This window comes from Blennius ocellaris (assembly GCF_963422515.1).
Source record: "Blennius ocellaris genome assembly, chromosome: 16".
NCBI lineage: Eukaryota > Metazoa > Chordata > Actinopteri > Blenniiformes > Blenniidae > Blennius > Blennius ocellaris.
In genome coordinates, this window is record NC_137665.1 from 2,317,400 (window position 1) to 2,344,066 (window position 26,667).

The window sequence follows — 26,667 nt, forward strand, 5'->3', positions numbered from 1 at the left end:
AATAAATTGATGCAACGTGAACTGGCTTTGGCTTTATTTGTTGCACAAATACACAAAATGTGTTTACATTTTTGTCAACATATAAATGCTGTACATTATTAGCATGTATTCAGATATCTACGTATGTAGGACCCAGCTGACATTAGTAAATCATGGTAGCAAATATTATGATTTAGTTAGGTTTTCCTTTAGATTTGGGCCTCATTGTCAAGCAGTTTAAATATGATGTATCTTTTCCCAACGATTCCTTTATGATTTTGTTTGCGTGCCTCGATTAATGTTAGTGGTCATGTTCGGTCTCATAAATCACAATGTTTCACTTAAATATAGTGACCCGGCGGCCTTTTTGTTGTCAGGATTGAAATGAAAGTATTTCCTCTTCATTGATCTAATATTTAAACAATTTTAAAAATATGGAAAGTATGATGTGTTGTTCTTCCAAAAGTCTTTCTTAAAAACATAACAATATAGGATATTGGTGAATCTGTATGTACATGAACATGTGTGAACATATGTGTTTCAACATTGGATGAATTATTGTGTCTTTGCATTTTTTTAAATGTACTTTATTATTAATTTCACAGACACATGAACACGTTGACACACGCATAAACATGCTGACACACACACACACACACACACAGATACAGATAAATATTTTGGTTTACAAAATGACCAAATCCATCATACATTCAAGATGATATTTTTTAGGAATCATTTAAACAATATTTAGATTTAAATTGAAGTAATAAATTATACAAGCTTAAAACACTAAATACAAAGGTTTGAGCGGATGTGAAGAGCACACAGTCGACCAAAATGTGAGGAAATGTAAAAAAAACATTTGATTAGGAAGCTTATGTGTGCAATAGTTTGACCACAATATAACTCTAAAGGTCGTATACCGTGCAACGGAGAGGAATCCACGTTTGTTTGTTTACTTGATGGATGACGTCATGTTTACAGCGGCGCCGCGCCCCCTGGTGGCCGCCGCGCCTCGCTGCGCCTCCTCCTCCCCTCGCTGATCAACAAGCAGCGCGCTCGCGCTCGGTGATATAATATGCTGCTAAACCTCCACACAGAAGCAAAATGGCCGATAGTAAACTAACCGATCACACAGCGTCTGACAGTCATCAAGGGGTTATGCATGATTTGTTTACAGCTTGAGAACTGCAGTCGCGCAAAGAAAAACAAAACAAAAGGATACTCGCCTTTTCTTCGTTTTTTTTTTTCTACGACCAACATTTCGCCTTTCGGTGATGTCATTTCTTATTCAATTTAGCCTTGAAAGCCTCGAAGAACTAGCTCGCTAGGCTAGCTAGCCTGCTAGCCTGCTAGCGGTAGGTCTGCAAGAATTTTTCGCACAGAAGCACTTTATGTCCTATGTGATTCCCGAGGTGAGTGTTCAACGAAGGTTTCTCTTTTTTGACAGTTATCTTGTATTTTTTTTCTCGACTTTGTGATGATTTAACATAAAATGCGCGTGTTAACAACAGCGTTGTGTGTGTGTGTGTGTGTGTGCGGTTCGGACTAGCTCGGAACAAACGTCACATAAGTTAGTCGTTTCATTTAGCCGCGTCGAGCGACAGCTGTGTGTATCTTCTAGGCCCGACGTGTAAACCTGGATAAAAATGTAAAATGAACGGGCTCGAGGACATTTGGGGACCCGTCGTTTGCGTGACGTACGGAGCGACGGAGACTCGTTTCACAGCCCGTGACAGCTCACAGCCTCTTTAGGTCAAGACACGGTGCTCACCAGCTGCTTTCAATTCGGCTACTATTAGCTGTTTGCTCACCACAGTGAAGCTCTTCAGGAGCTGCACACATTCTCTCCATTTGCTCTGTTATCTACGTTCAATCTGCACCGGTTGCTCCTGCGGAAGTGTTTTTTTGTTTTGTTTTATTTTATTAAATTTTTCTCCATTTAATTCCACGCAGTGCTTATTAAAAGGTCACGTCACCCTGTACATTGGAGGGGCTCAAGCCATTAGTTGTGCAGTTAGCTTGCATTAGCGGTGTGTGACACTGGGCTAATTATGTGCAGCTTAGCCAACAGAATCACTTGGCCCGGTCGTATTTACAGCTCTGGGGTGATCTGAGATCCCTTTACTTTAGCATATGCAACGAATAAAAAGAGCTTCCATGACTTGAGTATTTGCATGTGTTTACTTTATGCCAGGTGAGAGCGTGTCCTTCACAACACTGGACAAAAACATTCATTCACATTCATGTTCATTTGATCTCTTTACCCCTTTAAGAAAATCTCTATTATTTATTTATTTTTTGTATGTGCAGTTTGACGCCTTATGTTTGTTTGGCTACTGCTGCCTGTGTTGGTGTGTGTCTGTTGGTTGGAATTGCAATCGTTTTCTGGTTAATGAATTATGCAGCGAGAAGTGAGGCTACCATGGGCTGTTGTCAAGCTGTCTGCCCCTGCTTAACATTACAGCCCCAACAGCCCGGGCTGCGTAGGAGTAGGATTGGTAGTGATCCCATGAATGCATATTACCAATGTTGAACAAAAAAATTCTATGTATATGTGTGTGTGTGCGTTTGCAAGTAGTCCGCTGTGAGCGTTAAATTACATTGGTTGTGGCTTCAGTGAACGTAAATAATTTAACGTGTGCATTTCTCTGTGCAGACAGGAGAATCAAGAAGGGGAACAGTAGTTCATGGAAGACAAGAAAAAGAAGAAAGAAGATAAAAAGAAAAGGGAAACCTCTCAGAAGGTAACATTTACAAGTACACTTTGCTCATTTTTTTCAGGATCATGTTGACCTTTTGTAAACCAAAAGTCCAGCGTCAATGTTTATTTTGCTTTTGTTTTGTTGTTGGTTTCCGTCCACTTCGATGTCTTGCTTGCTTGATAAAGTTCTCCTCTGCTATTTTTCCTGTAGGTGCCAGAACAGAAAATCAAAGGTATGCTTGTGTTTTTATTATCATTACTTTCATGTCTTTTTCACTCATTATTGGACAGGACTTAGCATCTTTTTATGGCATATACTGTATCAGCCATGTTCTATGAGAACATAGGTGATGTCATAAGAGACGGTTTCAAAAGGTTATGCTAAAAGGTATAGTTATTTACTTATGAACTGAACTTCAAATTTATAAAAATGTAATCATGATTTCTAGACAAAGATTGGGAAAGAAAGAAGTGATGCGGAGCGATCGTAGAAAATATAAATATATACTTTTAAACTGTTTCTATCAAGAGATGATTCTTATTGAGCAAAGCCTAAGTCTCAGCACTCAATAGTAGTAGTCGTTTTCACTTGACCTTTTATGAAAATGAGTTGCCCTCCTCTCCTATAAAGTCTTATGTGACTTTTCCCTCTTTGTCTACTTCAGTGCCAGAATCAGCCAAGCCCTCCTCTTCCCAGCCACTCGCCACCCCAGGCTCAGTGTCCCCCAGTCCTGGCCCGGTCGCCCCCTCGTCCCCCAGTCCTGGTGCAGGCGGGGTTTCTGCCCAAGTTCCTCCGGGTGGCGGGAACAATGCAAAGCAGCGGACTGCTGTGGCCAACGGACAGCCCACCTCCTCCTCCCCCTCTGGTCAGACCTCCCAGCAGCAGCGGTACATGTCTAGAGAGGTTCCACCGAGATTTCGCTGCCAGCAGGACCACAAAGTGCTACTGAAGAGGGGCCAGCCGCCACTGTCCTCCATGCTGCTGGGGGGTGGAGGCGGGGAAGGGGATGCAGGGGCTGGAGGAGGCAGTGGCTGGGCGGCCACCTCACCCCTTCCCTCACCAGGAGGAGATAACCCCAATGCAAATACAGCTGGAGGCACAGGTGGGTTAATGTCCTGGCACAAACGCGCGTCTGTCCACTGAGTAACGCCTGTAACAAAAACAAATGTCAGTGCGGAATTATCAAAGGTTTCTAAAAATCACCATGCATTTTACAGATCGCACTGCACACATACAAGTATAGAATACAAAGAATTTATGCACTTTATGATATGTAAATCTCTCAATCTCCCATTTTTATCTCTGCATTTCTTTGATTAGTGTTGGAAAAGGTTGTATTGTCAAATAATGATTGCCAGCTTTTTTTCCGCCCCTTCTAGATTCCAACCTGGGTTCATCTTCCCCTTCTCCACCAATCTCCAACTCCTCTTCATCCTCATGTGTCGCTGCTTTGTCTTCTTCTACTACTACTACTACTACTACTTCAACTTATGCAAATTCCACATGGGGGGCCGGCTCTGGCAGCCAGTCCTCTTCTCAGGGCTGCGGAAAGGTGACTGTGGATGGGACTGACCTGGAGGACTGGCCCAGCATCATAGGTGGGGCCAAATTGATTTCTGCTGGGGCTGGAGGGGGAGGTGTGCCGGAGCCAGACTGCCCCAGCAGCAGCAACAACAACAGCAGTGCCTCATGGAGTGAGAGAAACATCCAGCAGAAGGGAGAAGCAGCAGCAGCAGTAGGAGGAGGAGCAGGGAACACGGACAATCCTTCCCCACCTCATTCTTCTCCACTTTCCTCCTCTTTCTCGCTTAATGAATGTGTTCAGTCGAGTGGTAGTGTGTGGGCCTCGTCCACCTCGTCTCAGGTGGAGGCAGGGCAAGCAACAGAAGCATTTTACAATTCCAAAGTCTCCCATCTTCTTCCCGGGCCTCAGGAGAGCCCTGTGGGTGGCAGCAGCAGTGTCACTGGTGCCAACTTCAACCCCAACATGAACCCCTCCGCTTGGCCCGCCCTGGTGCAAAGTGGGACACAGAGTTCAGCTCGAGACAGCCTTCCACTACATTCATCCATCACTTCAGCTTCCTCATTCTCTGCCAGCACCACCCCCATCACCACTCACGCTATTTCATCTGTGAATCAAACTGGTCTCTATCAGCAGCACACTGAAACAGCTGTAGGCGCCAGGAGCGGAGAGCAGCAGCAGCACTTAGAAAACCAAGCATCGGAGCCGGATTCAGAAGGGGGAGCGCGGGAAGCAGGACCAAATCCAGAAAGTGGCAGTGAGCGAGACTATGGGGTTTCTAGCGAAGGAGAAGGAAGCAGTAACCTTTCGGGCTCTTCGTCTTCCTCCTCTGCTGCCTCCTCTTCTTGGAAATCCATGCCTCCAGTGTCCTCTGACCTCAGTGCTGGTGCCTCACAGGCAGATGGGTGGGGAGGAGGAGAACCTGGAGCTCAAGCAAAGGGGGGCACGGTTTGGGGCTTTGGTAGTCAGGGGGACAAGTCTGGGTGGGGCAGGGGAAGCGGTGGTGGTTCAACTACCCCAGTGGTATCTCAGGGAGCGTGGGAGGGAAGCAGTTCAGATGCAGAGTGGGGTGGCAGTGCCGGAGGTGCGAGTTCAAGCAATTTAGCAATAGGAAGTGCAAGAGGGGCGGATGGGAGCAGCAGTTCAAGCAGTGTAAGTCTGGGCGGCAGCAGTTTAGCAGACTCTGCCTCTCCAAAGTTTGCAACTATGACAAAAGCTTGGGACAATCAGAAAGGGATGGAAAGTGGAGATGGGGCAGTCGGGGAGTGGGGTGGAGGAGGACAGGGTGGAGGCACTGGAGGCCCCTCATCCTCCAGTGGAAGTGGTGGCGGGGGGAGTGGTAGCGGACATAAAGAGAGTCCAACCACGTCTGTGCGCAACCATTCCGACCAGAACTCCAATGCTGAAGTGGCCTTACTTGGCATGCTCAGTCGGTCTGACCTGGACCCCAGGGTGCTGTCTAACACAGGCTGGGGCCAGACCCAGGTTCGACAGAACGTTGCCTGGGACCTGGACACGACGACAAGCGTAGGGAAAAGAAATGAAAGAAACAGTTCATCATCATCTTCATTCTCATCAGCATCCATGAACACTACCACGAGCCGCAATCCTGGATACCCGTCTAACACTGGTTCAGTAACTGAGGATACATCAGCTGGGAGTCACGCACCCGGCCCGAAATCTGGTCCTGCTGCAGTGAGGGATGGTTGGGACAGTGGTGCTATACAGTCCACCGAAAGTCCTCACATGCCCAGTGGAACCCTAAGAAAACCAGAATCGCCAGAGGAAGATACTGAAGGCAACCGGGGGAAGGCAGCTGGAGGTTGGGGTGACCACCCATCTGAAAACCAGGGTAAAGGATGGGGAACTGAAGAGAAACAGTGGGGGGAACACAGAGGCAGAGGGAACTGGAGAGACTTTGGAGAGCAGGGTAGTGGTTGGAAAGATGCCCCAGAAGAGAAGGCATCAGGAGGGTGGAAGGGGTCTGGAAGAGGGGAGCCAGGTGGTTGGGGAGGACAGCGGGGAGCAGGAGGAGACTGGGGACAACGAGACTCAACGCATGGGGGCGGGTGGGGAGACGGGCGAACCAGAGGTGGAAGCAACTCCGATGAGGGATCTTCCTGGGCTAATGTAGATGAAGGGGGAACTCAAAGAGGGGGAGGGGGAGGGGGATGGGGAGGAGGAGATGTGGGTGGAGGCAAACACCACCAGGAGTGGGGGAGTGGCAAGCCCCACACAGCAGCAGCACAGATACCAAACAGCCAAGTGGCACCAATGAAAGCCCCAAATCAACAGCAGCACCAATCACAAGGCCCGCAACCACCTGGAGGTCCCATGCAAGGAGGGTGGAACAGCCGGTCAAATGTTGGAGGTGGAGGTCCACCTTCCAAGAATCACAACCAAAGTTCGGGCTGGACCTCGGGCCCGATTCCCCAAATCTCTGGAGGTGGAGGTGACTCTCTGGAGCCCAGCGGCTGGGAAGAGCCTTCCCCCCAGTCCATCAGTCGCAAAATGGAAATAGATGATGGCACGTCGGCGTGGGGAGACCCAACCCGCTACAAAAGCAAGAATGTGAATTTGTGGGACAAAAACAGTGCTGCGCCAGGCCAAAGCCACGGTCAGCAGGCCCCAGCACCACCACCACCACCACCACCCATGCAGCAGCAGCAACAACCACCAAGACGACAACAGGGGATGCAGCACGGCAGCAACACAAATCCTGGCAATGGTGCAGTGGGTACGTTTTTGCATTTTGCAAAGCACAATCGAAATAGACTAGGTTTCTGTTTTGATGCTGGTCTCATTCTCGACTGAATGTTTTCCCTCATTCAGAAAGTTTTTATTGCATATTTTAAAGTGTGGTGTTTAATTTGATCCAGGTATGTGGGGAGGAAGCACACAATCTGTGGACAATGGTACAGCTGCTTGGGGCCAGTCGTCAGAGACGACAGGTTGGTGTGATCCTGATGAATCTGGAAAAGTTTCGGGCTGGGGGAATCCTTCAGCCAATCCTGGAAAACCTGGTAAGAGGAGATATAATGTACCATCTTACTGCAATTTAGACCTTAGTTTCACTTGTATTTTAGAAGGTTTGGCACCACAAGGTCCCGAGAGAGAAAAGATTACCTACTTGACTGTAATCATCTGTTTTGTTTTGGTGTAGGCACTAAGCCCATTGAAAGCTGGGGTGGGAAAGGAGACAGCGCTATCGCAGCTTCCCGTCACCCCAGCTGGGACGAGGAGGATGATGGTGGGGGTGGAGTGTGGAACAGCGCTGGCTCCCAGGGAGGCAGCTCCTCCTTCAACTCTGGAGGCTGGGGTCAGACTCATGGAGGAAAGAGAGGCAATATCAAGGTGGATGGAGGAGTTTTTGCATCTTTCTGTTAATTTGCTTTATCATATCATTTGTCGTGTTTTGACTGTCACCGTTGTTCACATTTTTTTTTTTTCCCCCCATGAAGGGCGGAGGGGACAGCTGGATGAACCCAGTATCACGCCAGTTTTCAAACATGGGTCTTCTGGTGAGATATTTAAGAGAGGTTCACTACTTATTGCAACTATAACTTAAAAGAATCCACGATGTGTTAATGGTCGGAGGTGTCATCACTGTTTTTGACTCGGTCATACTTTTCTCACCAAACTTATCGATGTTGCACAGAATGCGATCTCTCAATGTCGTTGTTGTTTTTTTCAGGGTGATGATCCAGGTGTTGACAAAAAGATGGAGGTAGACAAGAGGGGAATAACCGACTATAATGGCGATATGCGGAGAGGCGGTAGAGGTGGAGGTTACCGCATGCCCAGTTCCAAAGACATGGGTCCTGTTGACATCGGGCCCTATGGTGAAAAGGTGAGCGTCGATGTATAGTATTTACTGCCCACCTGGCTTCTTAGCCCCACATTCAATGTTTTAAACTCCATGTGATGTGCTGACTTAAACTACATACACCTTTCTTTGCTTTGTTTTCATTGTTCCACAGATGGGTGGCCATGGAGTGTTTGTTGGCAGTGGCGGAGGAATGCCTCAGCCTCGAGGGATGCACCAGCCTGGCATGCATCCGATGAACCCCTCCCAAGGGTTACGTGCTCAAGTGCCTCATCAGTTCCTGTCTGCTCAGGTCTGTTCTCTCGCTGAAGTTACTCAGCATATGGTATCATGCGTTACATGTATGAGATGGCAGACTTGAAGTCTCCGTCTGGCTCGTTGCCTCGAAATGAACTCCTGCCGTGCTCAACATGTATCTGGCGTGGAGTTCACGGTCTGCCTCATACACCCGTTTGCAGTGACCCCGTGTCTTGAGATTTCTATGATGGCTCAAACAAGTGTCCTATATCGACAGCTTCAAATGTGTTGCCTCTTGTGTGACGTGCAGGTGCCGGGTCCCATGCTGAAGCAGATGCCCTCGCCTGGCGGCAGTGTAGGTGGAGTAGTTGGAGGAGTGGGAGGTGTTGGAAGCGTTGGAGGGGTTGGCGGTGTTGGTGGAGGAGTGTTTCCTCCACAGATTTCCCCACAGCAGCTAGCAATGCTCAGCAACATTTACCCCCACATGCAGCAGTTCCATTTGGTATGTGTATGAACGTTAGATTCTTCATTAAAGGACTCGTTTATGCCATTAAGATACTCTATTTTCCGCACGTCTGTACAAGTCGGCAATTTGTTGTGTGGCTGCAAATCAAATTTCCGTTAAAGTTGCGGTGAACTGAAGAACATTCAATATTAACATTTACATTACAAGTTCTTAAAAGTGTTTGCTTGTACAAGCCTATTGACTAATCAGGCTCTCAATAATGTCTACTAATTAATTCCCAGGCTTGTCAGCTCCTGCTACAACAACAGCAGCAACAGCAGCAGCAGCAGCAACTCCTACAGAACCAGAGGAAGTTCCCTCAACCCCAGCCTCTCAGGCAGCAGCCAGACCCCCAACAGGTCAGATCCCACAAACTGGATGAATTGAGCTCCTCTAATAGTATATATATTGATATTATATAGCAGCTTGTAATAATGTTGAAGTTGGAATCATGAATCATCCAATTAGTTTTAGTATTCAAAGGTCAAATTGAGTTGGACTTCACTCTATTTATAAATATTTGATATGAAGTCTTTACCACACATTTAATGAGTTTGAGCTGATAATAGAATCACTTTGCTGGTGTGTCGGAGAGATGCAGTTGAAGGTTGCTCATTCTGCTTTTCGTTTGATCCCTCTCAGCTGGCGAGGATTATGGCGATTCTCCAGCAGCAGAGGCAGCATCAGCAGGGTGGAGCAGCTCCAGGAAGCGGGAGCTCCAAACTGTCTCCCTCGCACCTGGGAGGAGGCCTTTCTAAACAGGCCATGGTAGACCCCCTCCCACATCCTGGTGTTGGCGGGCCCCTATCAGACCTTCATGCCAAAACCCAAGGCATCTACTCTGGTGAGCAGCGTGCTTGATCGACGGGCATGCAGGTCACACCAGAAGTGATTAGCTTTTGGAGTCTTATGTGCCCAGTTACTAAGTTGGTGTTTTATCTTGTTGCCAGGGCTTACCCCTGGTGGAAACCTGTCGGGATTGGAGCTCAATCCCATGATGGGAGGGATGAAAGACATAGGAGGACAGCAGTCCCGCTTCAAATGGATGATGGAGGGACATTCCCCAGCTCCCTCTCCCCCTGATTCAACCCTCCACAAGAATGGTACGTTGACGGTTTGTTGCTTCATTATTTTAGAGGCAGGATTCACACCTCTCAGGCTGTTGGTCTGTAATGCCTCAGTAATAACTGTATATCTGATGAGCCACAATCATATCAATCTGTTTCACCTTGTTTATCGCTTGCATTTCCAAAGGCCCTTTACCCAGTGCTATAAAGGTGAGAGGAGGGTCCCCATACTCCCAGTATGAAATTCTGGGCAGTGATGGCTTAGGGCTCCCCCCTCAAGTTTCTTCAGATAACTGGCACCGGACCCCTGGGAGCAAAATGGGGAATAAACCTGCCACATCTAGCTGGCCCCCAGGTGAGTCCATTTTCATCTGCCACTTGCTACCAGTTCCAAAGAATAGGATGCGGTTTAAGTTGACTTTTTCTCTCCTCTGTTGACAGAGTTCCAGCCCGGTGTGCCCTGGAAGGGAATACAAAGTGGTGGAGACCCTGAAACTGACCCCTATATGACCCCTGGCAGTGTTCTTGGCTCCCCAGGATCCCCGAGCCTCAACGACTCTGACCACCAATTACTGCGAGACAACATAGGTACCTGACCATGTTTACCCAATGTTTGTTTTTACATCGCAAGTGTTTTTCAAAGCATTATCTTCAATTGCTGAAGTTCAAATCACAGATTAGTGGGATTATATCATTAGTGTGCTTTGTGTTTGGGGGGAAAAAAAGTATTTCGTGCTATTAGATCGGTTACACTTCTTAGGGTGCTGCTATTAACAGAAGGCATTATGTTAAGTTTCCTTTGCTCAATCCCTTGAGGATTAAAGCTGAGCTAGAAATCTTTTCACCACTCTGATAACTGTGAAGTGGTACAATCTTAAATTTCAGGGTGAGTACATGTGTCTATTCTGCAATTTATCTCTTTAAAGGGATTACACTGGTTTTAGTCAGTGGCCTACATGAAAACCACAAAGTACAGAAAATTCCATTGTAGATTTACCTACTGAATATAATTCTGCCCCATTATCGCCAGTCTTCCGTTATCCAGTTGTAATGAGGCCGATTGCAATGGTGTGACAAGAGATACGGGAATGTTGCCATCACTTTCACCAAAGTTGCATCTCTTCCTGACCATCATTAAAACTCACACGCCCAATGAGAGGAACGTTAAAGTGCAGTCGAATTTTCTTTCCCAACTCGTGCCAGTCAGAACACGCTCCGTGTCAAATTCTTCAGACGCTGCATCTCCAGTGCAGCTGAAGGCTTCTTGACTTGCGAATTGCAGGACTTCATGCATTCTGATGATTTTGGGTGATTTTGCAGGGCCAAACCCCTCCCTCAACACCTCGCTGCCTTCACCTGGTGCCTGGCCCTACAGTGCCTCAGACAGCCCCCTCAGCAATGCACACAGCACAGGTGTGTATTGTTATTCCTTTGTGCAACCAGCATTGTACTTTTGTTTCCGTCAATGCAGTAGTTTTAACACTACGGTTCAAGTTCTACAAAAAAGTCCAGCAAGCCAACTATGTCCTCTCCTCATTTCTGTGGTTTGTTTTTACAAACCCCCCCCCCCCCCCCCCCCCCCTTTTTCCCCTCGCCCCCCATTTCCTTCTCAGGAAAGTACTCTGAGTACAAGCCCAGCTGGCCTCCAGAGCCCATCGGACAAAACAAGTTGTGGAAGACCAATCGCAACAGCTCGCAGCTGCCACGCCCCCCTCCCGGTCTAACCAATCAGAAGCAGGCCTCGCCCTCCCCATGGGGTACTGGAGGTCCACGGTTGGCCCGGAGCTGGGGAGGAGGTGGGATGAATCAAGAGTCAAGATTCGGGCCAGGTACTTTTTTTTTTTTTTTTTTTTTTTAACAGGGAACTCATTACATAACGATTTGTTAACTTATGACATAACTACATACTGTATATAGGAACGTGCTCATGTTAGAGATGTGATAACCGAAATCTGACTACAGAGACGATATGATATATGGTTTTTAGCTCATTGTGAATTTAAAAAGTGAACCGTTTTCATTCTTGTTGTTGTGTTTTTCTTGTCTGCTTGTCTTTTAACTCCAAAGGCTCAGCTTGGAGCGACGGTGTCGCCTCCCGAAGCAGCTGCTGGTTGCTGCTTAGCAACCTGACCCCTCAGGTAAGACGTGAGGTTGAAATTGGAGGAGGGAAAGGTTGAGGGTGATCAAAACCTTGGAAGAAAACTGAATCGATACTTAACAATGTGAATACTTTTCAATGGTGTGCTTTGAAATGAAAAGGCACATAGGAGTGACATGGTAACAGCAGTGTTTCAATAATGGGTCATTAAAAATTGCTTCGTGATTATTAGGATTCATTTCTTGTACCTTTTTTATTTTGGAAAAGTTGACTCAAGAATACATCCAAGTTCTTCGATAATGAAAGTTCAGGTGCCTTCGCCTAGTATGACCAAAGGCATCGTTTTTACATGTGCAGTTGGAGGCAACATGATTGAATCTTTTCACACTTGTTTTTCTGTAGATCACAGAGCACGTTGTCCGTCAGTAAATAGACAAGCAAAGATAGTCATTTGGGAAAAAAATTAAATGCAGCTGAATTATAATCTCTAGTATCCAGAGTCACAATATCATGCTGAATTAAAAGTCTGTCTATCGCGACAGTCTTTTCTCAAGATGTTCTTCTTTTTGGTTTGACAGCCGTTAAAGGGTTAAAATCCTCTCCCGCCATAATATTTCTTATGGCCTTCAAGTGGAACAGCTGCTGAGAATGATTGGTCAGGATTGGAATTCAAACGCGTTAAACCGCCGTGCTCGTTCATCTGTATTCCCCTTCAATCTGTCTTATGCAAACAAGGCAGTACGATGCGTGACCCTGCTGTAATTGGATTGTGAAGTTGGATCAGCCATTTAATCAATTAGGGTTAGCGCAAATGACACTGGCATGACACCACTCTGGGAAAAGCAATGAAAACCTTTAATTTGAAAGTCCAGAAATATAATTGTTTTGATAACTCCAAACATAATTGTCCACTTGGTTATACTTCTAACATCTTACGCAAGTAATTATGACGCAATGACGGCTCAATAAAACCACATTCTCCCATTATTTATTAATACAAAACCACTGTTGTGTAGTTCCCTCGATTCCTTGACCTTTCACTGACCCTGTAATGAACCACTGTTTATAATTACAGCTTAATTGTCATAGCACTCAGACACATGTTCAATATCTTTTATGCTTAACTCTTTGCAGATCGATGGCTCCACACTGAGGACTATCTGTATGCAGCATGGCCCCCTGCTGACTTTCCACCTCGGCCTGACCCAAGGCAGTGCTCTGATTCGTTACAGCAGCCGGCAGGAAGCAGCCAAGGCCCAAGGCGCGCTGCACATGTATGTTTTACTGCGCTCTGACAAACAAAGAAGAAACACAAAAAAAATTTAATCAAGCATGCCCTTGTTTTAAACGGCCTCGTCTTGCCACTCCATTCCAGGTGCGTTCTGGGCAACACCACCATCCTGGCGGAGTTTGTCAGTGAGGAAGAAGTTGCTCGCTATTTTGCACATTGCCAGGCCGGAGGGGCAGAAGGGGCCAGCGCAGGAGGTGCAGCAGGCAGCGGGGCGCAGGGTGCATCTGGAACAACCACGGCTGTGGCCAGCAGTGGGGGAAGCTCTCCGGGGAGTGAGCGGGCAGCCGTCGGTGCAACTTCGGGAGGAAATGGAGGCGGTGGGGGAGGAGGAGGAGGAGGCGAGAGCGGCGCAGCAGTCCTTGCAAGTGTGAGGTCCTCTGGCTCGGGCTGGCAGAGTCTTGATGGTACAGGCAGTTCTTCAGAATCGTCCTCAGCCCAAGGACCCGGGCTGGGGATATTTTCCCAGTGGAGCACCAACGGTGCAGGCGAGGGCGGAGGCGGAGGCGTCGATGCTGGGCGGTCTGGGCTTTGGGGAGGCATGACTGCAGGATACCCCAGCAGCAGCCTCTGGGGGGCACCGCAAATGGAGGAGAGGCACCAAATGGACAGTCCCGCTGGATTGTTGCCCGGTGACCTTCTAGGGGGCGGAGCTGATTCTATCTGATGCCCCCCCCCCCCCCCCTCTCTGTTTGTATGTGTAGGTTTGGACACACTGATACAGCATACACTGGGATACATATGTACTTAATATGGCACACACACACACACACACACACACACACATAAACAAAGAAGACATTTACATTGTATGCATATTATTGTACTACATATATATACACACACACACACACACACACACACACACTGTATGCATTTAAATGTACTAAACATGCATACATATACATGGTATGCATCGTCATGTGCACACAAAGCGGAAATGTGAGACATGCTTACACACATTCTCGTGGCCAGACTTAAGCTATTATATAAACAAATGCAGGGACTGTTAGATGTGTATACAGCCTTTTTCCACAGATGAAGATTTCAACTGCTTAGACTTGAAACCCGAAAAGAAAAAGAAAAAAAACGAAAAGAAAAAAAAAGAACGAGAAGTCAGTTGGTCTGAAAGACTTGACTGGATTGCAATGTGCTTAGTAAGTAGGGGACTTTTCAACAGATTTACATACACATGCACACACCAAATGAGAAGCCTTCAGACAGATGGGCACTGTTAACAGCATTACCTTCATCGTATAAGAACTTAAAACTACTACATCATGTGAGGTGAAAAGTGCAGTTTGTATTCACATCTCCTCAAAACGGAGGTCGAATCCAAACACATGCAAAACAGCTCTGATTGACAGCAGAACTGTATCTTACTGTGTATGTTAGGTTTGTTTTTTTGTTTTTTTTCTCTCGTTTGTTTGTACGTATGGTTTTGATTTTTTTTGGACAGTGAAAATATTCAAAAATGTCATTGTTCCGTTTTCAAAATGCTGACCTCCTACTGTTGTATCTCACGCACTCTTTCTCTTGTTATTCTCTCTTGAACATGTTTGTTACTGTTGCAGTGATAAATGTTTAAATTGCTGGCAGTTTGACGCTATGATGCATTTCTCCACGTGTCGGTACCACACGCAGTATCGCACACGTTATGAGTGTGAGTGAGATAGACCAAGTAAGTGGATTAAACCACCGCAGTTGTTGTGCGTATGCGTGAGTGTGAGGATAATGTGTGTGCATGTTAATGCCTGTCATAATGTGGGCAAGGCTGCTTACTTATACAGAAGGTCTATACAAATTTGTTTTGAGTGCATTCGGTATACTGCTGACTGTGTGTTAAGAAATATTGGCACTAATGCTTTTTTTTCCTCTCTCATTTGAAGTTGTTTGTTTTTTTTTTTTTTTTTTAAAGCAGACTTGTCTTTTTTATTGTCCGACCTGCAATAATAAAAAAAAAAAAAACATTTTAATGACACAAAGAGCTGAAGGCATACGCGTTGAGAAAATGGAAATGCCAAATCTTATCAAACTGTGTGGAGTGGGCGGGAGGGGTGGGATGGGTTGTTTACAGATGCAGAGTAAGCATTACCGTACGTTTATAAATGTTCTGTTGTTGTGTATTCGTTTTAAATTAAGACAGGCTTTAACACTCCTGTTCAGTGTTTTCGTTTTGAGATTTTACAAAGGAAAAATTTATTTAAACAAATAAGAACAAGATTAATAAAGATGAAAGTATTGGCTTCTACGGTTTGTTGTCATTTTGTTATGAGAATTCAGATTGCAGGTAATTGTGCTATTACAAGTCAAGGATAGAAGAAATTACACATTTCTTTATATTTTAAATTAATTGATTATTGTAAATTGTTCACAGAGGCAGAACAGAAACTCATAAAATCACGATTGCTTTAACTTTCAGACTATACAATGATTTTCGTAGCTGTATGCTATTATGCTTGATTAGCAAAGTGGTTGTTCTGAGTGTTGTGGGTAAGTAGAGCCAATCACACACATTATGCATGTTTTTAAATTAGAAGGAAAAACATAAGACCTGTGGACCAAAATTGGCCCAAGAGAGGCTCCAGTCTGGCCCTGCAAACCAAGCATGCAGTCGCAACGTAACAACATGCACGATGCAACAGCTGCAGAACAAGTTTTGGGTACATTTCCCTATATTTAGCATTGGAAGGCATTAAAAGTGGCTTTGTGTTGAAATGATAGTCATTTTCAATTTTGATTGTTTGGCTTTATTGAAAATATTGACTTTTTAATCAGATTTAAGAAAAAGTTTCAATTTAAAGGTGGTTTTGGCAGTATTTTATGTGGCTCCTGGCCTGAAATGTGTTTGACACTTCTAGATTAGACATGAAAAAATTGAGAAAATGCTTTGTTTGTTTGCATTTTAGAAATAGTATTTGTTTATAAGAAAAGAACACTGTACGGAACAGGTAAACCGCGACCCAAGCCGATGTGCTCCCACAGCTGTTTCTGGACCCTCGCCGAACTCGATATTAGCTGCAAACTCCAGAGCGTCTCTATGGCAACCGGCGCATCTCTCTTCCATGAGGTGCCTCACCCATCCGCTTTATATTGGGCCTTTTTTTCCTCAGTTTTTTTGGTATTGATTGGGATATGGTTCGCCCTTAACGGCCCAAAATTTTACTGATTGGTCCTTGGATGATGATAAATCATCCCTGAATATTTCATGCAATTCGGGTAAGTTTTTTTTTTGCAGAACGTTAAAGTAAAATACAGACATACAGGCTAACCGAGCAAGACAATTTAATTCAATTCAACTTTATTTATATAGCACCACATGCAACAGAGTCCTTTCTAGGTGCTTTTAACAGAGGAAAACCCAACGAAAGATACACGAAAATGTAACTTTGCCCCGTCTGTCGTTGTGGAAGAGTGTACCTAATGAGTGAACGGTGAAGTTTCGGGGTTTTAAGGAGCAGCTTGGCCGTGACGTTCCCCTTTAAGCAGCAAGCGCCCTGACACAGCCACCCGGTGACGTCACCGACGCCGTGCACACGCACGCTGTTAAGTAACAGAGCGGAGAGCGGCCGCTGGAGCTTCTCAGGGACTATTATCAAGAGAGCGCAGCCGACGACCGAGCTCAGAGCTGGGGGGGAATGAGAGCCGCCAGAATCCGCTCCCATCCTCCTCTGCCCGGGCCTGTGTCCCACTGACAACCATCGGATCAGAACCTCCACGGATTCAGCTCTCGGACGAACCTAATATCGGGTGAGTGTCGGCTCGGAGAACCGGGGAAACGGAGGGGGAAAACGGGCCTGATTCGGCCGAAGCGGAGTCTCCTATTCACGGCTTACTGGAGATGGTGGGGGGGGGAGGCGGGAGAGGGGGAGGGAGGGGGAGAGTAGTAGGGATGGCTCTCTGCACAGGCTAGTCCAATACATTCATGGGTGCGGTTATAAGTGGAATAAAATACATAAAAAGAAATACCCGGCGTTATAGTAGTGCACATTTCTGACGTTATTCAGATTTAACGGCGTTTGTGGTGCAGCGCGTCTTTACGCTCCTTCTACTAGCTTACTGACAGCGGCTAGCACTTCACTAATGTCAACGCTTGCGGGTTTAAAAAATAAAATTAAATAAAAACGCTTCAAACTGACTGGAAATCACACAAATTGCTGAATTTCTACAAAATAACAGATTTATTTTTTTATTTTGTATTTTTTTTGCAGCGATAGCCCCACTATATTTTTACGCGGCTGGCTGGTAATCACGGCTGAGTTGCTCGTTTTATCGAAGTGCGAGCAGCGACGCGATACGCCGTTATGAAACTGCTATTTCGCAAGTTGTGGCAAACGTGTTATTGCTGCGTTTGACGTGGGAGACTTTAGACACACGAGTTGTTTTGTGTGTTGACAGCTGTGCGAGTGAGGGGAGAGGCGTAACGTTATATCCCCGCTCCCTGTCCACTGATTGCGAAATCTGCTGGCTTTCAGCCTCTTACACTTGGTTTTGTTGTTGTTGTTGTTGTCGTCTTTCCTGCTCAGTACAACTACTTTGCACACAAGTGTACGTTGACTGCATGTCTTTTTAAGTGCTAAATTCTATCGCTGTTTGGACGTGTGTGGTTGAGATTGTCGTTTTAAATGGTCGCCTATCGCCTCCTCAGGACATCCTGTCTCCACAAACCCCACTAAGACTCCCTCCTCACCAGCAGATGTGTGCTGTACCATCTTAACCAATCCACTCTCCTGTACACGATTACTACGCTTCCAGCACATGGTGTTTTCCCAGCGCAGTGTGACCAGACTAATTCCTCTGGCCTGGCATCACACAGGCCGTCTTCCCAACCTAAAGTAATAGATTCTACCTGCTTAAAGTTGTCTACTTTTCCTCAGATGTATTTGTTTGTTTGTTTGTTTTAAGGCTGTTTAACATGTGGACCAAGTAATTAATCAGCGACACTTGTGGTGAAGCTTTTGTGATTAATGTTGCCGGGCTGCTGCACATGAGACACCCTCTTGGTGTAATGAACCCTAAACCCTTTATTTAAGCCACATTCACTCGTTTCCGTCACATTCGCGGTGGCAGGTTTCCCTCCGTCACCTGGAGGCCCAGGGACAGTTGTTAACGGCTGATATTTTCACTCTGAATTGCTTTTATATCCAAACCAAGTGCTACATGGGCTGTTTGTGAAGGGAGTACTGGGTGGAAGCAGAGGAGTGGTTCTGCAGAGCTGATGACTGCCTGCCACAAGGCTGAGGTCGTCTTGTTTAGCAATTGTCTCGATGTCATGAGACTTTGTTTTCCTATAGGGGAAGTGGGTCTAGGCCACTCTTGAAAGTCGGAACACGTGGGGGCACGTGACACAAACTCAATACTTTCGAAACGGAAGATTTACTCAAGGGTGTCGCGGCAATAAACGAAATGCACTTTTTGTTCCCATAGTTGTCCTATATATTGGTGCTCGGGATGGAAATATCTTTGTTGAATTGCTCTGGATGATGCGTTCCCGTGTCGCTCTCTGAACCTCACGGCACAGAAATGTCCGAGGGCCTTGACATAGATAAAGCCAGTCAGTTTGCCACCGCTACTCATGCCTCTGCCCTCCCCTGGCAGTGCCCGTGCAGCGCAGCGGAGAGCTTAGTCTTTTGCAGTGGCTGCACAATGTGGCGTGGTAGTGCGAGTACTAAATAAGTGATGATCCAGCTCCGGCATCACGTGCAGCCCGGCTCAAAAAAATGCGCCTCATATCCCCATGTGTGCCAAGTCCTCGTACTCGTGCGGCAGCTGATTCACCGGCCCTCCGAGTGGAGGTTTTGTACGCGGCCCCAATTTCTTCTTCCTCCCATTTCGTTCCCTTTCCTCCCCCTGCTCCCGCTGATCTCACAGCAGCGCCCGCCCTTCCAGCTCGACGCTCGCCTACAAATCTAATCTCGTGTTTCTGGAGACCAGACAGCTGTTTGCCGATCAACCAGCCTTGCTCGGGCTGCACGTTCGCACAGACACGTGGTCCGTTCAGATTGATGCACATCATATGAGCAGCTGACTGACCCTGAAGGGTACCTCGCCTCATTCTCCCCTCTGGCGTAGTTCCAGAAACTGCTTTGTTGTGTTTAGTGTACAAAAGAGAAGTGTTGCAGTTGGCTGAGTGGGTTGTCGCTCCTCTGGCTACTTTTATATGACGTATATATAGATGTAATGAAAAGCGGTTAAAGCACCGTATGAGCATCTTGTGAGCGAAGATGAATGATTGACTTAGGAATCTTACTCAAGCTTGACTATGGAGTCGGAGCTTCCCTTGAACTTTATTTCCAATGACAGGATTTTTTTTTTGTAATTCTCTTGGAGAAATAAAGGACAATTTTTGATTGCAGAGAGTAGATATTTTAGTGTTGGTCACAGTCTTTGAGATATTTGAATGTTCAAAAAGTGATCAACCTTCATTTTGTATAGTAATTTTTTCAATAACTTGGTATCAAAGTTTTGTGTCAAATATTTCTGGATGTGATTTAATGGCTTCTTTATAACTTCATGATGTTTATTTTCCCCTTAATTTTGTGATTAATTTATTTGTTGGTCCGATGAAGTATAAACCCCCATCCGCTGACATTTTTATAACGCTGTCTCTCTAAATGACAACAAAAAGCAAAGGCATACACTATTTTCTGGGAAATATCTTGTGATGAAATGCCTGTGGAAAAAAAAGAAATAAAAGTGTACAGGGCTTCCAGGCCAATATTTTCATTTAAACCACAAGTCCCAGGTGCTAATTGTTGCTAATGTGATGGTGCTTGTTCTGGCTCTTTCTTAACAGTTCTTCTGTCTGTTGGTGGCAGTGACAAATTCCAACCATGGAGCTGAGAGTCGGGAACAAGTATCGGCTTGGGCGAAAGATAGGGAGTGGTTCCTTCGGGGACATTTACCTCGGTGAGTAAAACACAAGTTGTCTTTTTATTTTGGTCTGTTTCTACATGCCTTACCCAACTTTCCGTCCGTCGCTCCTGTTCCGGTTCTTTCCACACGAGTTTTGAGGACAGCCTCTCCTTTCAAACTGTGCCGTTTATTTCCATGTTCATCTGTGCAAAATGCTGGATTTTCCCTCACAGTCACCCGCTCCCAGGTTCTGTCGCATGCACACTTTCCTTGCTTCTTACAGTTGTAGTTATGTTGGTTTGCTTCTCCTCAGGTGCCAACATTGCCACCGGTGAAGAGGTCGCCATCAAACTGGAATGTGTAAAGACCAAACACCCACAGTTGCACATTGAAAGCAAGTTCTATAAGATGATGCAAGGAGGAGGTAAGCAAATGACACACTTGTCAAGATTTCCCCCCTCCTGAAATGTCTTGTTCCTGGCAAGTGCTGGCAAAACATTTCCAGTGACAGTAATAATAAACAATATTTATATGAATGCCATGTTGTCACATTTTTGCAATATGAAGACATCTTGACCTGAAATTGCATAGAAGACTGCAAATGTCGGGCATAAACACACCAGCTCCAACTCATGAAGGTTGTTCAGTGTGTGCAGTTTTCTCAGGTTGATAATGCATGTGATCTGTGTGTCCATGCCAGTGGGTATACCGTCGATAAAGTGGTGTGGCGCGGAGGGCGACTACAACGTCATGGTGATGGAGCTGCTCGGCCCGAGTCTGGAGGACCTGTTCAACTTCTGCTCCAGGAAGTTCAGCCTGAAGACCGTCCTGCTTCTGGCAGACCAGATGGTGTGTGGAAAACAGCTTCTGGAAATGTAGAATTTCTTTAGATGCGATCACAGCACATGAACCATAGGAGCAGCAGCGATGTATGATAATCCTCTTGAGGTCAGGATCATGATCCACTTGGCTGTTTTTCCCCTCTTGTTGGTGCAACTTCTATATTTAGCCCTTAAACGTGATTTCCCTCAGGCTTCTTTAGGATTATAGATGTTTTGTTCTGCGCTGCACTTGTACATCCAGGGTGCTTTGTATCGGTGGCCCCTTGGACGCTGCTGGCCTAGATATTCCATGAGTAGCTTTCTAACACACGACTCGTACCGCCTTTTATTGGAGCTGCAGCCAAGTTGCTGTGTCAGCCGTCTGCGTGGGCGTGAGACTCTTATAGCTCGAGGTCATCGCCTTCTGCCCTCATATTTTTTGTCTGACAGTATTTGCTGCTGTCATTGATGCACCTAAAGCGGGTGACCGAGGCCTGGAAATCTATGCCAGGGAATTGATGGGGTGACATGAATATATGTCCACAAGGTCGCACCATGTGCAGCACTCTTCAGGGTGATGGTGCACTTCATGTTGTGGTGAAGGAGCTGACAGTTGGCGCCCTCTCGCCCGTCCTCTGCAGATCAGCCGCATCGAATACATCCACTCCAAGAACTTCATCCATCGAGATGTAAAGCCCGACAACTTCCTCATGGGGCTCGGCAAGAAGGGCAACCTCGTGTACATCATCGACTTCGGTCTGGCCAAGAAGTACCGTGACGCCCGCACGCACCAGCACATCCCGTACAGGGAGAACAAGAACCTGACCGGCACGGCACGCTATGCCTCCATCAACACGCATCTTGGAATCGGTGAGCATACACGGAAACTTTGATTTTCCCACGGTTTGACTGGTAATCAAATATAATAATTACAATTTTTATTGGGATTTTCGTCTCTGGGGAAAAATATAAGACGTACATCCTGTTGATGTTTAATTTTTATGACAAAAAGGTTCAGGTTATAGTGCATGTCGGCTCCATTGGATTTAATTGGATTGTGTTGAAAAATGAACTTTTCCATTGTTCTTGTACTTAAAATTTTCATTGGAAACGTGAAGCCGTTTTATGAAACTGGCAATAATAAGATTGCAGCCTCATTGTTGTGGCTCAGTTGAACTGAGTTTTTGTTCCGTTGGCTTGGAAGTGATGGGATTGAGTGTCCACATTACAATGATCCTAATGACGGACAGCCCTGGCTGCGTGGCTTACAAAAATTCCCCAGCGGGGTCACGGGGTCATGGCCTTGCTCCACGCTGACAGCTGCTTCCAAACACTGTCATGTGGAGCAGCTCGCGTGAGTCGTGGTTCACACACTCAGACTGGAGGTGTGAAACACTGTAGTCCTTCTCCTTGTCATCAGTGTTGAGTGTAAATCTATTTTGATCCGTCGTATCATTCTTCGCTTCACTCATACTATTGTCATAGTCTCTAGCTATTTAAAAAAATACTTATTATCCGCAGCCTCGACGTTGCAGATTTCAGCTGCGCATGATTAAAACGAAAACTCTCTCCAACTGCTTGGTTTTTTTTACCGTTTCCCTCTTGTGCATCGTCATTTTGTTTTGAACCAGGCTGTTGTATTTTGTACAATATATCGAAGGAACAGACATCATGAGCACGAAACGGAAGAAATGTCCTTGGATGGAAAATTGCATTCTTGTGGCATTGTCTATTCAATCCAAGACGTTTTGCAGAGCATTTTTATTGGGTTCAACTGGCTTATTAAAATGCACATTTGCTACTTTGGCAAGTTACATAAACTTTGTTTTGTTCATTTTCTTCATCAAGAGAATGAAGTTGACATTTTTGCCGTAAATAACTTTAAGCCACAAATTCCTTTTTTTGGAAATGTCATCAATGGCTCACAGTGTAAGAATGATGTAAATGAATGTCATTAGGTGATTTTAACTGTTTAAATTTAGGACGTTAGAGTTTTCTATTTTAACTGGCATAATTTAGACTTTTAACAGTGGATTGTTAGATGTTTACAACAGTCCCAGATCACAAATTGACCGTCCAGTGTGGTATTACACCTTTGGGAAAGAGAGGATGCTCGTCTCCACCTGATATCAAAGCTGAAAATTGAGCCTGATTAACCGACTGTTGTTTTGTAACTCTCTATCAAACATGGCACCGTTTTCTCACCGGCTGTTTTGCCTTCTGTCCACAGAGCAGTCCAGACGCGATGACCTGGAGTCGCTCGGTTATGTCCTCATGTACTTCAACCTCGGCTCCCTTCCCTGGCAGGGACTCAAAGCCGCGACCAAGAGGCAGAAGTATGAACGAATCAGCGAGAAGAAAATGTCCACGCCCATCGAGGTTCTTTGCAAAGGATACCCTTGTAAGTGACTTTTTTTTTTTTTTTTTTTGCTGTGGCAGTCTTGTGTTTTCTTGCACATTAGATTTTCCACAGATTCTGTGTTCAGTTATGACTTGTGTTCTAAATAGTCTGTTTTATCACAGTTGTAGTGCATGTATATAAAATAATAATGATCAATATAAATTTTTTTTTGATGAATTAATGATTTTATTTCTGTTCACCTGCAGCGGAGTTCTCCACGTACCTGAATTTTTGCCGTTCGCTCCGTTTTGATGACAAACCAGACTACTCCTACTTACGACAGCTCTTCAGAAACCTCTTCCACCGACAGGGGTTCTCCTATGATTACGTCTTCGACTGGAACATGCTCAAATTTGTGAGTATCTCTCGTATGTTTTCTGCTTGAACTTCTGATTGGGCATTGCCCAGCTGCCATTAACTCCTTCGTCCTGATGTTCACTTCCACTGGTTACCATCAGGAGTAGCTCTGCTCCACGACATCTGAGAAAATTATTTAAAATGTCACTCCTCCACCAGGGAGCCAGTCGGACAGCCGAGGACGGCGATCGGGAGAGAAGGGCCGGAGATGAGAGAGATGAGCGGATCGGCGGAGCCCCCAGGGGGTCTGCATCACGGGGCCTCCCTCCGGGCCCCAACCCGGGGGCTCCCAACAGAGTCCGGAACGGGCCGGAACAAGCCATCTCCAACCCCGCCTCACGGGTCCAGCAGTCTGGTGAGTCTTCAGCTGCAAACGGCTTCAGTCTCAAGCTTGCAAAACCGCTGGATTTTCATTTTCTGGAGTGCCTTGCATCACGTGTGGATTTTCATTCCAGGTAACACGTCACCGCGCGCCATTTCCCGCGCAGAGCGGGAGAGGAAGGTGAGCATGCGGCTGCACCGCGGGGCTCCTGCCAACGTATCGTCCTCTGACCTCACAGCCCGCCACGACCAGTCGAGAATTTCTACGTCACAGGTAAGAATCCAGTCACGGAGTAGGCGGAAGTTTACAAAGCTTTATGTCCCTAAAGTGTGGCGTCTCTGTGTTTGTCTATACAACTCATCATATTAGCGACTGCAAACGTCGATGTTCAATTACGGTTATCAACAAATTCACATGTCACTGTCCTGCAAAAATGCTCAGATGCAATGATTTTTCCTGCCTCTGTCAATATTAATGAACCTATGCCATTAAAAAAAAAAAAAAAAAAAAGCAGATTCCTTTAAAAACATTCCAGTGTAGGAATTGGTGGTTCAGCAGACTTTAGTAACATCCTCTCATGTCCGTTGCAGGTCAGCGTGCCGTTTGAGCACATGGGGAAGTAGAAGTCTTTGGCTCTGCATGCACACGAAACCAACAGGTGAGGTCCAGCGTCGAATGTGTGACGTCACTCGCCAGGCACTCGCCACGGCTCCACTAAACCACCGTCTCTTTGTCGTTGCAGGGCTGCAAGTTGTATTCGTCTCGACAGTTTTATTTCCATCGGCTCTTTCCTTGTTTTGTGAAAATGCGATCGCTCGAGGATCAGTGGAAATGGACAGCAAATCTTTCAAAGATCCTGAAAACTACACAAGGGTGTCCAAGCGTGCATTTGAACTATTTTTTTGTTTTCTCCTCCGTGAAGCCACTCGGCCGAGCCGTCGATCACCTCCACCACAGTACAGAAAAATGAAACGACGATGAATATTCACAGTTGCTCATAACAGCCCTCCTGTTCCTACAAGCGGAGTCTTGATACTAATGAGAAAAATTGTTGCCATCAAAGAAGCAAAAAAATAATTTTTATCTGGGTGGGGTGGGGCGGCTATGCTTGTTCCTCATCAGTAAAAGCTTGTTTTTGTTTTTTTTTAAAGAAAATTTTCATTTTAAAATGACTTTTTTAATGACATCTTGTAAATGAAGACTTCTCTAAATTGGAGTGTACTTGTTTTTTTTTGTTTGTTTGTTTTTTAAAGCCAGCTAAAAGATATACAATACAGCTATTGGGACATGTAGGCAAGAGAATAGTTGACAAAAAGAAAGGTAGCTTTGAAAAGGAAAAGTAAGTGACGTTTTAGCTGTTGTGATGTTTCCGGTGAAGTTGGCAATTGTTTGCTCTTCACCCATTTTTTTTTTTTTTTTTTGTGATGATTTGCTATTCCTCAAAAGTGTAGCCATCGGAATCTTCACCCCCATTTCTCTTATGTGTGTTGTTTTTTTAAGGCGTTGGTAAGTTTTAAGTGCGACTCTAGATATTGCAACCACACACTCCTAAATCTTGAGGTAAGCTCCTCAGGAAACTCAGCGTACCAATATCTGATCGGAGACCATATAGCTGCCCGTTCTGGCTAATGAATAGTGGCTATGCTTTTTTTTTTAAATGATAGTTCTTAATGTTACCGTTTTTCTTTTTTTTAATTCTTTTTGTTATTGGACAATAGGAGAGTGGGCATGATCTATTCAGGATGACACTTGAGGGAGGGTATGGGGATTCAGATTTTTTTTTGTTTTTTTGTTTTGTTTTTATGTTTACTCCACTGTAAATATTTTTTAATTTCAATGTAAAGCCAAAACGTGGTCATTTGTTTTAAGGTGTAAAGTAGAAGAGTGCATACTAATGACAGAAATGGGGACACGGTTGAGACTTTTGGGGGTATTTAAAAGTACTAAACTGCAGGATGGTGCAACTGTTTCTGTGCCAGCTGGGTCATCCAACATATGTGTATGTGAAACTGTCACACAAAAAAATACCCTGCTCAGAAATCTAGTCATTTTGTGTTTATGTCTATTTTCTCTTTATTTATGTTGATTATTTTCATGTCTTGCCTGTTCTTTACTCGGTTTTTTCCCCTCATTCCATCATCTTTAACTTATTGAAACTACTTATTTCCTGTTCATGTGTTAGCCTGCACTTATTTTTCAGAAGGCCGTCTGACCGTCTCCTACAGTAAAGAGGGCCTTTTTTTTTTTCCTTCTGCAAAAATGATATGCTAATAGTTTGATGTCACCTCTTTTTGGGTTTTTAACCTCCAGCAAATTTTATGATGTCATTCAGAAGAGAGCATAACTGATGCAATTTGCAGGGACGTGTAAATAGCAGTGTACTGTGTGTAATTACCTTTGTACAGGCCACCATGACCCAGTGGCATTGGAACTGTGGGGTTGGGCTGGCGAAGGAGACAACGGAGGCAATGGGGAATCTCACTTTATGTATTGTGTACTGATACCATGTACAGTTCTTTAACACACTTTATTTACAGTATTTGTGTATATTTTATGAAGTAAATAAAAATGAATAACGTTGCTCACAATGTTTGCCGAGTGTGATTCATTTTGCCTGTCAGTCAGTTACATCAAAGATTTTTTTATTTTTTTATTTTTTTCATTGTTGCTGAGGGAGAGCG

General features: G+C 45.3%; 2 protein-coding genes across 3 annotated transcripts; both read left to right on the top strand.

Annotated features, from left to right (window-relative positions):
* The first annotated feature begins 1,103 nt into the window (after positions 1-1,103).
* tnrc6bb.1 (trinucleotide repeat containing adaptor 6Bb.1) lies at positions 1,104-15,270 on the top strand. The gene is made up of 21 exons (XM_080512108.1): positions 1,104-1,397; positions 2,642-2,729; positions 2,898-2,919; positions 3,352-3,789; positions 4,067-6,946; positions 7,089-7,232; positions 7,373-7,563; positions 7,671-7,730; positions 7,904-8,059; positions 8,190-8,327; positions 8,583-8,627; positions 9,020-9,136; positions 9,420-9,621; positions 9,728-9,880; positions 10,032-10,199; positions 10,286-10,432; positions 11,165-11,257; positions 11,458-11,673; positions 11,912-11,982; positions 13,077-13,216; positions 13,318-15,270. The coding sequence occupies exons 2-21, from the start codon at positions 2,673-2,675 to the stop codon at positions 13,895-13,897; spliced, it is 6,018 nt and encodes a 2,005-aa protein (XP_080368234.1). The 5' UTR covers positions 1,104-1,397; positions 2,642-2,672; the 3' UTR covers positions 13,898-15,270.
* A 1,560-nt stretch (positions 15,271-16,830) lies between these two features.
* On the top strand, positions 16,831-26,562 carry LOC308141889 (casein kinase I). Of its 2 annotated transcripts, none has more exons than XM_080512134.1 (11): positions 16,831-16,980; positions 20,027-20,139; positions 20,399-20,509; positions 20,786-20,934; positions 21,548-21,776; positions 23,137-23,307; positions 23,514-23,662; positions 23,824-24,019; positions 24,120-24,259; positions 24,577-24,644; positions 24,729-26,562. In XM_080512134.1, the coding sequence occupies exons 2-10, from the start codon at positions 20,064-20,066 to the stop codon at positions 24,607-24,609; spliced, it is 1,254 nt and encodes a 417-aa protein (XP_080368260.1). In that variant the 5' UTR covers positions 16,831-16,980; positions 20,027-20,063; the 3' UTR covers positions 24,610-24,644; positions 24,729-26,562. The 2 variants fall into 2 exon arrangements, with proteins under 2 accessions (XP_080368260.1, XP_080368261.1); XM_080512135.1 differs by having other exon boundaries at positions 20,049-20,139.
* Positions 26,563-26,667: the final 105 nt, after the last annotated feature.

What these genes read in the sequence shown, in the direction of transcription:
- tnrc6bb.1 (XM_080512108.1), top strand. Translation starts at nt 2,673, where the DNA reads ATGGAAGACAAGAAAAAGAAGAAAGAAGATAAAAAGAAAAGGGAAACC. An exon ending in AAAGGGAAACCTCTCAGAAG is followed by an intron (nt 2,730 to 2,897) that starts GTAACATTTACA and finishes TTTTTCCTGTAG; the next exon opens with GTGCCAGAACAGAAAATCAA. An exon ending in CAGCAATGCACACAGCACAG is followed by an intron (nt 11,258 to 11,457) that starts GTGTGTATTGTT and finishes TTTCCTTCTCAG; the next exon opens with GAAAGTACTCTGAGTACAAG.
- LOC308141889 (XM_080512134.1), top strand. Translation starts at nt 20,064, where the DNA reads ATGGAGCTGAGAGTCGGGAACAAGTATCGGCTTGGGCGAAAGATAGGG. An exon ending in CTTCGGGGACATTTACCTCG is followed by an intron (nt 20,140 to 20,398) that starts GTGAGTAAAACA and finishes GCTTCTCCTCAG; the next exon opens with GTGCCAACATTGCCACCGGT. An exon ending in CAACACGCATCTTGGAATCG is followed by an intron (nt 21,777 to 23,136) that starts GTGAGCATACAC and finishes TTCTGTCCACAG; the next exon opens with AGCAGTCCAGACGCGATGAC.